General features: G+C 44.3%; 1 protein-coding gene across 1 annotated transcript in view; it reads right to left on the bottom strand.

Annotated features, from left to right (window-relative positions):
* The window catches only part of SMARCA2 (SWI/SNF related BAF chromatin remodeling complex subunit ATPase 2), a 176,602-nt gene that overhangs the window by 128,277 nt on the left and 34,221 nt on the right, over nucleotides 1-14,104 (bottom strand). Inside the window, exons 8-11 of the mRNA XM_077759300.1 lie at nucleotides 10,771-10,897; nucleotides 8,383-8,556; nucleotides 7,147-7,320; nucleotides 4,216-4,386 (exon numbers count right to left, since the gene is read on the bottom strand). Of these exons, the coding sequence (XP_077615426.1) occupies nucleotides 4,216-4,386; nucleotides 7,147-7,320; nucleotides 8,383-8,556; nucleotides 10,771-10,897 (646 nt within the window). The remainder of the gene's footprint in view (nucleotides 1-4,215; nucleotides 4,387-7,146; nucleotides 7,321-8,382; nucleotides 8,557-10,770; nucleotides 10,898-14,104) is intronic.

The following is a 14,104-nucleotide window of genomic DNA, read 5'->3' as shown; positions in this document are numbered from 1 at the left end:
GGGGGAGGGGAAGGGGAGGGGGGGGTTGGCCGGCACAGCCTCCTAACCACAGCTGGAGGAGAAACTCTAAAGGCTTGCAAGGACCACCTTATTGCCACCAGGAACTGCTGTAAATTAGAGGCCTCTTAATTAGAAACTTGTCTTTGTAGGAGCCAGGGAGGGAGTGGTAGGCAGAGTCCACCAGAAAGAATAAATCTTCACTTCCTACTGCTTGCCATAACAGTCAAAGAGCCTGTCACTGTCCTAAAAGACATGACCTAATACCTAAGTGATCCTAAAAATTAAAAAGAAAAGAAAAACAAGGTGGCCATTTATTCTCTCCACATCCCAGAGAATATGCAGCATGGGGAAAGAGACGATTGTGTTAAAACGACTGTGTTAAAAAAAAAGTAAACAATTATAACCACATTTCAACAAGTACCATCCTACATTTATACTACAGAATTGTTTCATAAAATAATTACTATTTACTGAGCACTTACCATGTGCCAGGGTACACTCTAAGTGCTTTAGTTTTTTTAAGTTTACTTATTTGAGAGGGAGAGAGCAGGGGAGAAGCAGAGAGAGAAGGGGGGGAGAAAGACAGAGAGAGAATATCCCAAGGAGGCTCTGTGCTGGCAGCACAGAGCCCAACACAGGGCTCAATCGCACGGACCATGAGATTGTAACCCGACTGGAAATCAAGAGTCGGACACTCAGCTGACTGAGCCACCTAGGGCTCTCCTAAATGCTTTAGATACACGTTGCCATCTAACCCTATCACCTTCTTGCAGATCCAGAGAGTGAAGCAAAAGGTAACAGGTCCTTTAATGAAATACTCTAGAAGGGAATGAAAGCAAATTAATGTGTTTTCTTATGCAGTTCTGAATTTAAAAGTCTGCAGACTAACATGATTTATGAGACAGTTGGCCCAATTTTCTACTGTAGCAAGCTCAATCCTATTTGTACACACCCTGGTGGCCTTATGTAGTCCCATGCCCTTTGTGATCTTATAGTCACCCAGCAGATGTTAAGAGAACGATCATGGCAGGGGACAGAGACCTCAAGGTCATGCTGAATGCACATCAGAGTAAATTAATCCTGTCACACTGCAAAGACTGTGCACATAATTAGATATTTCCATACTTTACAAATGATGCCTCCCCTAACACCTAGGTAGATACATATAGTTCGCTCCCTATTCTTCCACTTCAAGGGCAGTAACGGAAGACCAGGCTGAGAGTGAGAAGTTCCAGAATGATTTATAAATGTCATATGTCACAGCAGCAGCGCTAATGGTGAGAAGAGAGAAGCAAATACGGTCAAGGCAGGTTAAAGGAAACCACTCCCCTGTTTACCAACAGCAAGGAAACACAATCAAGTCCACCAGAAAGAAAGAGACCTCCTCTGTTACACTGGGGCAATTAAAAAAAAATTGAATCCCTATCCACTTAAGTTACAAGGTCAAGCACACTCATCCCTAACAGCATAGACACAGTCACCTGTAGGTTTACTGCCCCATACCAGCTGCTACAGCACAATGCTCTTGGTCCACTGGGAAAAGAGGGTTTTCTCAAAACAAAGGCTTATCAATGCCTTACTCCATTAAAAAACAAACAAACAAACAAACCACAGATAGATACAGCAAAATATTGTTGTGGGAAAATGCTTAACAGGCCGGCACAGAACTTTTAAGCTTCAGGACACAGCCTTTCCCCCCATCAGCAAAGCTGGAACAAGCCATTCTCAATCACTCACTCTAATGGAGGGAAGAGGAACTAGAGATAATCCAAACTGTCAAGTAATCAGCTTTTGAAAGCATCCATTTGCTTTGCACTTGAATAAAGGTGCATCTGAATCCTGTAACCTGCTTTGAAAGAAGTCTCTGAAGCCCCAAGAAAGAGACAGTCTTTAGGAAGGAGATTGGTTTCTTTGTTTCCTCCATCATTCCCATTTGTCCCAGCAAGATGGCCCCAGATGGAAATACAGCCAGGTCCTCCCCAGTCCTGCTGAGGGCAGGGCACGCTCAAATGCTGGGCATCCTGAGAGCGCGCCACGGAGGAGGCAGAGGGCTGATGATCAAGTAATGGTTCTGCACGTTCAGTCATGTGAGATCACCGGCAAGAGCCACCCAGGGGTGCCCACCAGGCAGACAGGAGGGAGTTGCCTTGGCATCCATTACTCTTTGCCAGGAAATCAGGCTCCACCCTCAATTTGGTCCCGGGCTTCCTTCTCTGCATTCATCACTTCTCTGCATCCATCACGGTTTACCATTATGCATCTGGGTGTATATTCGACGAATGTCTATCTGCTTCTAGCTCTCTGATGGAATTGAGACAGAAGGCAAGAGTGCTTTTCCTTGCCATCTCCCTCTTTCTCCCCCAACGTGTAGCCCACTGCCTAGCTTCAGCTGATGCTCACTTGAACAAATGGATCAAAGAAAAAGAATAGATGCTATCAGCAACCCTGAAGGTAAGAGTTTGGAAGTAGAGAGCCAGCCTATAGATCATGTAAATAGGCAGCATCGTGAAAAATATTGTGACAGGATCCTGCTCTGTACAGATTAACACAAAAATAAAGGGATAATCACCATCACTCAATTAGAGATCTTTCTTCGCCTACGATGATGTAACAATCTAATACCATGGCAGGAATCCATTAATTATAAGCCAGAAGCTCAATTCGGGGACCCTTTAGCTTTTAATCACACACATTAAGTCGAATTTGAACTTTACTGTTAAAAACACCAACCGTGACCTTTTCGTGGCCGCCTCTGCAAAGCACACCTCTGGACAGGGAAAAACAAAACATGCGGTTGCAGGGGGTGCCCTTGCGGAATGTTAAAGAAGTCTATCTGTTTGCCTGTGTGCTCTTCCTTCTCTGACTCTGAACGTGTCTTTTTAAGTAAGAAACTGGGAGCTGGCATTCTGCAGAGTCTGTAATGCCACTTTGACAAGAAAATGAGGGATTTCTCACCCCGACGAAATGTCTAAATCCAAGCCGTGAGTCATGGCGTGCTCTTCTTCTCAACACGGGAAGCTATCTTACACCGAAGAAGTCAGGTGCAAGAACGCACCTTCTCAATCATTTATTCCTCCTCCTTAATTATAAAGCAGGGATGGGAATTCAGGAGCCATGAAATTAATTATTTTTTTGAAAAACATTTCGTTCAATTATTCAGCGCACAGAATAAATGATTAAATGCCACCAATCTCCAATCCTCACAACCCTGCCCAAGACTTCCTGTTTCCTGCCGATGTGTGCGCCCGGGCCAATCAGGTGTGCCATGAAAACAAAACAGGAACCAAGAACCAAATTCAGACCGCTTGCGATTCAGAAAGGATCTGTATTCCCAGGTCTACACTGGCAGGTTACCCTTGAATCGAGGTACCATATCCGCAGGGCAGAGATTCTAAATCTCACCCTTCACTCTCCATGCTAATTAGGCTATATTTTACATATAATATTTACTGTTCTCTATATTAACCTAAAACCCGGCCTTAGATACTCCCCTAACTGGGACACCAGGGAAGCTGAACTGAAGGAACCACTTTTCACACTGTCCGTCTGAACGAATAGACTGAAATCTGTTTCGAAAGTACCCCAAGGCCATCTCTTACATCTTTAACAGGTCCTTTCCATCCGTACTCTGCTTTCCTTCTTAATTTTCATTGACTGCCCTACCACACTGGCATTAAACTTAAGCAAATACTTATGTGTCCTCACATTTTCCCCTCTTCCTTTGACCTCGTACACTTAATTTTTCTACATTGTACAGAACAGTGAAAGTATAGACTGAACTATTTCAGTTTGGAACATCCCACTGGCTACACCCTCCTCTCCAACCTGCTGTCTGGTGTGCCTCATCACCTCTTTCACACCGTGTCCATTTTTAGTGAGTATTTTCCATAACTGAAATATCTGAGTCTTCCATCAGGGCAGTAAGGGGCGTGTATTTTTTTTTTTAATGTTTGTTTATTTTTGAGAGACAGAACGTGGCTGGGAAGGAACAGAGAGAGAGGGAGACAGAGAATCCGAAGCAGCCTCCAGGCTCTGAGCTGTCAGCACAGAACCCCGCATGGGGCTCGAACTCATGAACTGCGAGATCATGGCCTTAGCCGAAGTCGGATGCTTAACTGACTGAGCCCCCCAGGCGCCCCGGGGAGCGTGTATTAAAGGGCCTTTGACTGGCCCCTGGCCACACAGCCCTCCCCTCTGGTTTACTAGGGTTCTCACCTTCTTCTTTCTCCTCCTCTTCTTTTTCTCCTTGGCGGCTTGGGCTTGCTTGTGCTCCCAAACCAGGTTGGTCAGGTTGGCCACATACTCATCAGTCTGCTGCAAAAGGTAAGCTAAACGCCTGTCTTTCTTTTGATCAATCAGTTTTCTGTAGCCCTCTTCATCTTCAGCCTATTAAGGGAAGAAGAACGCGGTCAGAGCACAATAAAGATTGGCAGGCAACGCCCTTTGCCACTCATCCGTCCTCCTCATGGTCTGAACTCTGACCAGTGGTGAGTGCAGGAAGCCTAAGGACCCAGGCTGCACAAGTCACAGTGCACAATCCGGGAATGGGGTGCGCCTGGGGGCGCCATGCCCACATCCCAGGACACCGGGGTTCGTGGCAGTCAGGACGCTGAGCTGCACTGCTTCTGTGGCGCGAGCAAGCCCTCGGGGATCAGCTCTTTGCTCTTCTAAGTTTCTTAGCGCACATACACAGAAAGATACAATTTGAGAATTCATCATCTGAAGTGTATCCTTAACTCTGCAGTTTGGCAATTTTCAAAAACAACCAGAAGTAGAGAGGACAGTATAATCTCTCATATAACCAACACCAAGCAATAGGAATTAACTCGTGAGGACTCCCCGTTTTCACGGCTACCTTTCCCTCAATTCCTCTCCCCAATCCCAAGCTACAGTGTCCAGACATAAGATCCTTTTGTTCAGAAATAGTTCAGTAAGTATTTCTTTTTTTAAAATATTTTTTAATGTTTATTTTTGAGAGACAGCGTGAGTGGGGGAGGGGCAGAAAGAGGAGACACAGAATCCAAAGCAGGCTCCAAGCTCTGAGCTGTCAGCACAGAGCCCGATGCGGGGCTCGAACTCATGAACTGCGAGATCATGAGCTGGGCCCATGTCAGATGCTTAACCAACTGAGACACCCAGGCGCCCCTCAGTAAGTATTTCTAAAGGCCAAGACTCCAATGGAGTATAGCTTCATATACGTAAAAGCATTAGACACACCACAGTTGATAGGAAAAGTCAAATTCGGGGGAGTGTTGTCACTGATTGGCACAGCGTGATAGGCCTAGGTGACTCGAGGCGAGTCATTTAGCACCTGGAGTCTGATACTGCTGAGTAATAAAACAGGTACAGTAATCTCCACCTCTACCTCCCATTAAGCAACATTATGAGGTTAAACGCAATGAAAACTCTGATCTACTCTGGGCCATTTCAAGAGACATCTCTTTTATGCATCCCAATAAAAAGGACAGCTCAAAATATTTTCCTCGTGTGACGCACGGGATAAAAAGGGATGTACCACAAAACCTTCCACCTGCGGACCACTCTTTGGTCCGAGGGTGTCCCTCCAGCACGTGCCCGAGTGACAGCCGTTTTATAACTCAGTCTAGCTGCCGTCTGCCCCGTGGACGAGTGTGAACCTCAAATGCTATTATAACTCTAATTGCTTTTGGTTATGGTTGATCTCACTTGAAGAAAGAGTGATAAAAACTGCAGTTTCCCTGTTATCTGTATATTCCATCATTTAATTGCAAAAATTAATGATTTGCAAATGCCTAATCATTAGTGTCAAACCAATCTGTTACTGAAGTTCTAATGTAGTTTCACTCCAGTTGAATCAGACAAATTTTGACCACTTGCTGCTCAAATTACTATAAAACGGCCTCCCTGGCTAGTTAGAAATCTTGTGGACAGTCATCTCCTTCTGGAAAAAGCAGAGGGAGGTTGGAGGAGATCTCAGGTTTTGTAGTACCTGGGTGCAGGGCACTTTAAAATATGGTGCTTAGTCTCTGGAATCCAAAAAATTAGTGGGGAAAAAAAAAACTTCAAACCATAATAGCACCAAGGAAGACCTTGCCACTTGGAATTTTCCAGGTTAATAATTATGGGCCAAGACTAATGATTTTTATCTCCATCCCATTCTCAGACATTATGTCCCAGGTAGAACTTGCAGGTCTTTTTTTTTTTTTTTTTAATATTTTTTTATTTATTTCTAGGAGAGAGAGAGAGAGACAGCATGAGCAGGGGAGGGTCAGAGAGAGAGGGAGACACAGACTCTGAAATAGGCTCCAAGCTCTGAGCTGGCAGTCAGCACAGAGCCCGACGTGGGGCTCGAACCCACGAACCGTGAGATCATGACCTAAGCGAAAGTCGGACGCTTAACCGACTAAGCCACCCAGGCGCCCCTGCAGGTCTTGATTCATTATAGATCACACACACTTTGAAAAATCCGTGGTGTGCTCCAAGGTCCAATTCCAAAAATGAATGGTCAATAAAACTAAACACCCAGGCCAGTGATGTAAACCAATTCCTTCTGTATTTATATATCCATTAAAAAATAATAGCATAAATGTAATGACCCATGAATAGCTTTTGACAATAACACAGCTGTAACCAAAAATGCAACATTTCAAAATTAACTTAAAAATCACTTTTCATACTGCTAGGGAGAAATTTCGACCATTAAAAAAAAAAAAAATAGATAAGCACCGGAGGATTCAAAAAACAGACCTTCCTGGAGCCCACGACATAACTTCATGACACATTCATCCAAAGCAACCTGTGTCATCAGTCTCAAAAAGGCAATATTTTAAAAAGAATGGTTGTATCCATCCTTCCAGATCTGGTTGTTAAATAAAACCCCTGAAAACCGTATGACCTGCCTTTATGTGAGAAGCTATAATCTGAACAGCAATACCGCCCCAGGACACAGAAATACTCGGCCCGTCAGCCGTGGTCCTGGATTTGTGGCACGTGCCATGCAGGAAAGAGAAGATGTGTTTACTCCATCCATATGAAGTTCAAAGGAACATGTTAACAGGTTTGAAAAGCTGCTTTTCCTGGCTCCCTGCTGTAGCATATTTACCATTCCCAACACGGGTGCCTCAAAGGACCCCCATTTCCCAGGGTCCCTGCAGGCGAGCCCCTTACCATCAGCCTTCGCATTCTCTCCTTTTCGATCCGCTCTGTCTCTTTTTTCTGCTCTCTTTCGGTGTTGGCGTGCCAAGTTGCCACTGCTTTGGACAGCTTCTGGATCTTCCCGGCCACAGATCGATGGTACTCCTTAAAGTCTTTTGCATGCTGCAAAATACTGTTCAGGTATTCCTACAGGATCCAAAGGGAGGAGAAGAAGATAATTAAAGTCTATTTCCCAAAGATATCTGAGGCTTCAACGTAGCCCAAAGCGCACAGTGGGTATTTCACGAGAGCGGAAGATTCGAATCTTCTGTGGGGCAGGTGCCCTGGAAGGTCTCCTGGCATCTGAGCTGTGGGCTACGGGGCTGGGGAAAAAGGCAGGCTCTCAATGTCTGTCAGGGCGCCAGCCTGCGGAAGAGCAACCTCTCAGGCCTTAAAAATATGGCCACGTGAACATATGGCCAGGATCAAGGGTTGGGAGACGCGTGCAAAACGGCAGTGATAAAAGGTAAAGCAAACCACCCTCAAATAAACCCGAGGGAGGAGGATATTTTCAGGGAGAACCAGCTTAAAAAAGTCATGCCTCTTCTGCTCTTACATGCCTTAGAACCGTGACTTAAAATAAGATGAGGGGCAGCGAAAATCGCCGCCCTTAATTCCGGTCTCCTTTTTAAATAACAAGAGGGGTCAAGTGTACCAACGAAAATCTAACTTTATTTATTTATTTNCGTATAGGCTTCTAATGCAAAATCAAATCCTGCATCAAAAATACTTCCAACCCCCTAGAAAGGAATGTTTTAAAATATCTGCCCCTATGAAACCTCCAATGGGGCCCCGGAAAAGCCCAGGAGACTGGATTTATATTGGTGATAAAAATAACCGTTTTTGCTCTCTTCGTTCCTTTTCCAAGCCCCCGCTCCTCAGGGCTTTGCCGCAGGCCACCCGCCTGGGCCCCTGGGGGCGGCGGCGGGCCGTGGGATCGTGCAGAAGGCACCTGCCTGGGACTCAGAAGGCTGGGTCCTGCGCTGAGCCGCCACAGACCCGCGGGCAGGCCACCGCGCCCCTGGCCTGGCCTGTCTCCCGGTCTGTCACATGGGGCAGCTGCAACACGGGAGCTCCAAGGGACCTCTCTGTTGTCGTGATATGTTCCCACCGCCCTCGCTGGTACATTTCTCAGTGCTTCTGAGTCCACCTGAGGGCTCAGTCGGGCGGGTCCATCAACGTGGGGGTGCAGGGTCTGCGCCCCCGTACCTGGTGCTTCTGCCGACGTTTCCTCTCCTGCTCAATCTTCTGCTGCTTCTCCAGCTTCTCCGTCATGCGGGCCTCCCTCAGCGTCTGGCGCTTGCTCCGTTTGTAGGCTTTGGAGTTGAGGGCCGTCTCCAGGGTCGTGTCTCGTCGCATGCAGGCCACCACCTCTTGTCTCAGCTGTCAAGGTCAAGGTTGGGGGTGGGGGAGAGCCGTTGGGGGAGCCTCCCCAAACAGAGGCCTGGCCCCTGGACACCCCTCCAACACTGCCCTGTTCCCGGTTAGTGGAGGCAGAATGGAGTCTCTGTAAGGTTCTCCATCACACTTGGACTTGGCCTGTTTCTTGTAAATGAAGGGACTAAATCACACCACATGAATGGAGCATTTTCAAGTAATTCAGATTAAAAAAAAAAAAAAGACCAGTAAAACAAAACCCAAAACTTACAGTGCTGTAACTCTGAAAAAACGCGGATGCTGCTTTTTCAATAAATTAATCGTGTTGTTTAATTATTCTAATGACATTAATTAGCTAATGAGCTTTTGAAATATTTTACTTCAAGTGCCATACGAACATTGCCTTTGTGTCTAAAGATTAACTTTAATGATGCTCTGCAAGAAAGAGCAGAAAAATTACTTCCTGTTCATGTACAGTAGCAGCAGGTACTCAAACAACCTTACTTCAATGTTAATTCTCATACGAGAGATGGGAAATACTGGCTTTGGCTTCCCCCCACTCCCAAGGATGATATTCTCTCCAAGATACTTAAATTTCACACTAGATCATGGACTTCGTTTCAATCATCATAAATGTAACACCTTATCCATGTTGTAACTTATGTGGGAGTAGCCGGGGTGGTGGGTGTGGGGGAAGGATTGGGAATAGACATGAAAGCAATTATCTAACTGAATCTCAAATCGGCAGCAACACTAGTTAATTCACTGGGAAACTTCAGAGATAACGGATGTTTCTACAACATCAAGCAAAAAAAAAAAATCAGAGACTGGTAAGAGCCCAACGTAGTGAAGCAGATCTGAAAATAATCTTATTTGTGAAGATATCCTCAGTTGTTAATCATTTTCACAAAATTTTATCAAGCGCTTTATCAGTGCATTTCATGAAGTCACCTATAAGAAAGGAAGTAAATGGAATACAGGGCCTTTTATCTTTTCTTTTCGAACTTCAGCTGAAATCTACTCTCACAAAGCCATGGCCAACGAGCACCCGGTCACTGGGACACCCTCCTGCGATTTATAACCAACAGGGCAAATGTACTCCCTACCAAGTTCATATGACAGCAGCAAGTGGGGTGGCCTTGTGATTTTAGTCACATCCTGCAACAGACCGAGTCATGCACTTCAATACTTCCAAACCACTCTCATTCATTAATAATTCATTTAGCATGCCCCCGCCACCCTCACCAAGTAAACCCACCTGCCTGGCAAGAATGTGTCCCTTCTCCCCTGTGGCTAAACGAGGCAGTGTGTGGACCAGGAGACCTGAACCTTCTGGGTCCACAGAGCAAAACTCACCAAGGTGAAAATCATCTCTAGTTCATTTCACTGGTCTTCTACTGACTCGGCAGTTATAGAATAGATCATCATGCTGGCTTTTATTAATCAGTGACTACTAAGAACCACAGCAAGAACAAGAGATAACAGTCTGCTGCTTAGTCAATACGTGGGTCTGCTGTGGTCACAGGCTTCAAACTTAGGCTTTGATGAAAAATCAACAGTTAGAGGGGCGCCTGGGTGGCTTAGTCGGTTTAGCATCCAACTTGAGCTTAGGTCATGATCCCACGGTTTGTGGGTTCGAGCCCCGCGTCAGGCTCTGTGCTAACAGCTCAGAGCCTGGAGCCTGCTTCAGATTGTGTGTTTCCCTCTCTCTCTGCCCCTCCTCTCCTCACGCTGTCTCTCTCTCTCAGAAATAAGTAAAAAAAAAAAAAGAAAAGAAAAGAAAAAAGTTAAAAAAAAGGAAAATCAACAGTTAGAAAACATAGTTTTATGTATTTCTAGAAACGAGGGGCTATTCAGTAGAAGAGAATTCAGAATGGCTAGAATTTTACATCTGTGTTTACAGAGACTGATCTACCCCTTCCTCTCTTTCTCTGGAGTCATAAAGACAAGCGAACCCATTTATTCTCAAGGTTTCATCCATGGTAACAAAATGCCATTACTCTGACTTTGGAAACCGTAATATAGAAGGGAAAAAAATGTCTCTGATATACAGCAGGAAAAAAAAAATAGAATAATAAGCAATTCATCTTCATTACTTTTGGCTCTATGCTGCTGGTCTAAAAGATACACTATTTTTACTAAGTTTATATCTTTGTAACAATATTGAACAGACTTACGCTTATTTCCTATGGCTCAGATTCGCTGGGGAAAAGGTATTACCTGACGCTGGAAATTGAGTAAGCGAAGTGCTTTCAGCTCCACAGTTGCTTTGGTTCGTAAATCTGGTGGCAGAGAGCCAGGTAGATTTTCCAGTTCTTGTATCCTATGAGCTATGCGAGCCTGGAGTCTAAAGGAGATAAGGAAATGGGAGAAGGGGGAGGTGGAAATATACATTACAACTGAGTCTTAAATGATAAACAATAACCTTCAGGTTTAAGTTCATGGCAAAACACATCCCGGACCTTGCTGTCAGCCAATTTCTTGATACCCAACTAGATGATCCAATATTAAATGGAGAGAGGCTACCTCTGCACTGATGCTGACAGGTGGTGTACGTCACTTAACACTCTGGCCTTCTTCAGGACCCCTCTCTCTCTAACACCCAGAAAGGAAGGCTCAGGGTGCATCAAGGAAGGCGGTTTAGTGCCATGACTTGCTTCAGACAGAGAGAACATGAGAGACAGGACAATGTGATTTGCTCCCAAATGCCCAGGCAGCCAGAGCGCAGAGCTGAAACAAGAGAGTTTTCTTTCTAGCTGCTAGTTCCGTCCTAGGCAACCGGGCCATTTGCCCTCTTTGCCAAGACGCTGATGACAACAGCCGTTGAAGCTGAGTGAACGAGAGCACTTTTAGGTGCTGAGGCCACAGAAATCAGCCAACCCAAAACATTCACCGAGGGCCCTTGCCAACCACAACCACTTCCTCTCCGAGCAGTGCTTGTCTGAGAAAGGAAAAAGGCAAATTAGGCATTTTTTAAAAATCAGGTTTGGGGTAGTGGTAGATGCTAAAGTAACAGTATTTAAAAACTAAGAGTTTCTAGAAAAAGAGTTGCTAGGGATTCTCATCTCCGACATCATCAGAAACACAACCACAGGCCGTTTTTCAAAATAAAGGCAGAAGAGAAAACAAAACACATCCCACTTTCTTCATTCAGCCTGGATACTTTTACTATGACCCATACAAACTGGCTTCAGATCTCGCCTGGATCCTATTCTTACAAATAATTGCATGCCATTTAAATCTATTTTTAGAACTACCTCCCTCCAAACTTGGGGCAGAAATGTCTTGGAATAGATTTCATGAAGAATAGTAAAAGGTAGTAGTAAGTGAAACTAAGTTACCATTAACTGTACTAAGGTGTATTTGATGTAGAACTTTCTTCAATTCTTTCTCCCTCCCTCCTCTGCGCACTCTCACTCTCTCTCTCTCTCTCTCTCTCTCTCTCTCTCTCTCTCTCACACACACACACACACACACACACACACACACACACACACACAGAGGCATGTCCCCCTAGGAGGTAAATGCCTTAATGGTCCCATCTTACTGATAAGAAAACTGAAGTTTGGAGACTGTAAGAAATGCACAAACTTCACAGACCTAGTGACGGAGCGTGCCCGGATGGGAGCCTCATTTGTCTGACACTGGAAGTGACACCGCAGATAATTAATACACACTTTCTAACTGCAGATTTCCTGGACCTCAACTATAAAAGCTGATAATAAAAGACCCTTTTAAAAACTCGTATCACGCGGGCTGCTGGCTCAGTCAGCGGAGCATGCGATCCTTGATCTCAGGATTGTGAGTTCAAGCCCTGCGTTGGGTAGAGAGATTACTTAAAAAAATGAAATCTCCAGGGGCACCTGGGTGGCTCAGTCAGTTGAGTGCCCAACTTCGGCTCAGGTCATGACCTCACGGTTCCTGAGTTCAAGCCCCGCATTGGGCTCGCTGCTATAAGCACAGAGCCCACTTCAGATCCTCTGTCCCCCTCTCTCTTTATACCTCACCCGCTCACGCTGTCTCTCAAAAAAAAAAAAAATAATAATTAAAAAAATAAAAATAAAATCTTTAAAAATATTAATAATAAATGACAAAATAAATACAAATCCATTTTATGGTTTTGTCAACCTTTTACAATGCAACATGTGCATCAATGTGAAAAAGTAAAATCGCCTCTGAACGAGGTGCCACAAAACATCTTTACTACTTCCATTGGCCCAAGTATCAAAACCCGAGCGTTTTTAAAAGCAAAACTAAACCAAAAAAACATACAGAACTTAGGGCTGTTTGCTTTGGTAGAGAAGTAGACTGTCATCTTTTCCAAAACTTTAAAAAATGACAGTAAGGGAATGTGAAGTCATTGACTTCGCTGGAAATAACATCATGGCAGAGTCCTAGTTTACTTGGTACACACGTGTTATTAATACTGATTTACTGAACGATTTGCTGGCAGAACATGCTAGTATTAGCATTGTCCGTGTTCTCATGCTGGTTTTTCAGCCCTCTGGGCCAACACAAGCCATCGCACCTTTAAACAGCTTAAGCACGCGGCAGAATAAACATCTGCAAGTCCAAATGACAGTTAAGAAACTTCCATCACTTTTGAAATAAAAAAAATAAAATTAAAAAATTTTAAATAACAAAAAAATAAACAGACTTCCATCATTTTCCTCTTTTGGCCAAACTGCTCAACCTCACCCAGTGTTCTTTCGCATTCCTATTACTACCGACACTCAAGGGATTTTAATCATAGTTTTTTTGTTTTTTAATTTTCACTGTATGGAACAAAGATCCATTTGATGTGTCCAATTCAATTTCTTAAATATTCACATTGCCAGAAATCTCTAAATATAGCCAAATATGGTACATCTTAACTATGACATTAAGAGAAAAACCAGTATGTCTTTTTTTTTTCAAATATGTAATTTAAATGGAAAATAAAAACAAATAAAAAAACAACTAAGCCCAAACAGCTTTACTAGTGTAGAGTGAAGGTCACCATATAGGAGAACTAAATATCACAGGGAGGGACATGAGGGTCAATGATTTAGTTAGGCTACATCCTTGGCTCTAGATTTAGCACAAACCTTTTTTTTTTTTAATGTGAATATCCCAGAACTTCAACCATCCCTTGGTGTTGGGGCTTCCTTTCTTTGACCAAGTGGGTCAAGTGTGGAATTAGAGGCATAGCTGTGCTTTCTTATCTTCTCAAGGTCTATGGACTTAGGACTAAATAAATCATCTTAGGACAACTGGGCTGCGAATACAGAGATTAAATCCCACTGATGACAGTGGGAGACATATGGATGTAGGGAGGCAGGGAGGTGGGGTGGGGGCAGATGGGAGCCTCCGAGTCACTGGGGAGCACTTCTTCCCAAAATATCCGCATCTCCCAAGGGCCTAGTAATTTGTCAGGGAATCTTAGATTCCCCAACACAAAAGAATCTTTCTTTTATGAAAGGGAGTGAGAAGTGCAAAGTGCCAACGGGCAAAACTATAGAAGAGGAAAGGTAGGTTCCGCGGTAAATTACACGCATTGAATTCTGCACATCGT

Source organism: Crocuta crocuta, unplaced genomic scaffold (assembly GCF_008692635.1).
Source record: "Crocuta crocuta isolate KB4526 unplaced genomic scaffold, BGI_CrCroc_1.0 scaffold41, whole genome shotgun sequence".
Classification (NCBI taxonomy): domain Eukaryota; kingdom Metazoa; phylum Chordata; class Mammalia; order Carnivora; family Hyaenidae; genus Crocuta; species Crocuta crocuta.
Note: the sequence above shows the minus strand (reverse complement) of the source record. Positions and strands in the feature narration are given on the sequence as shown.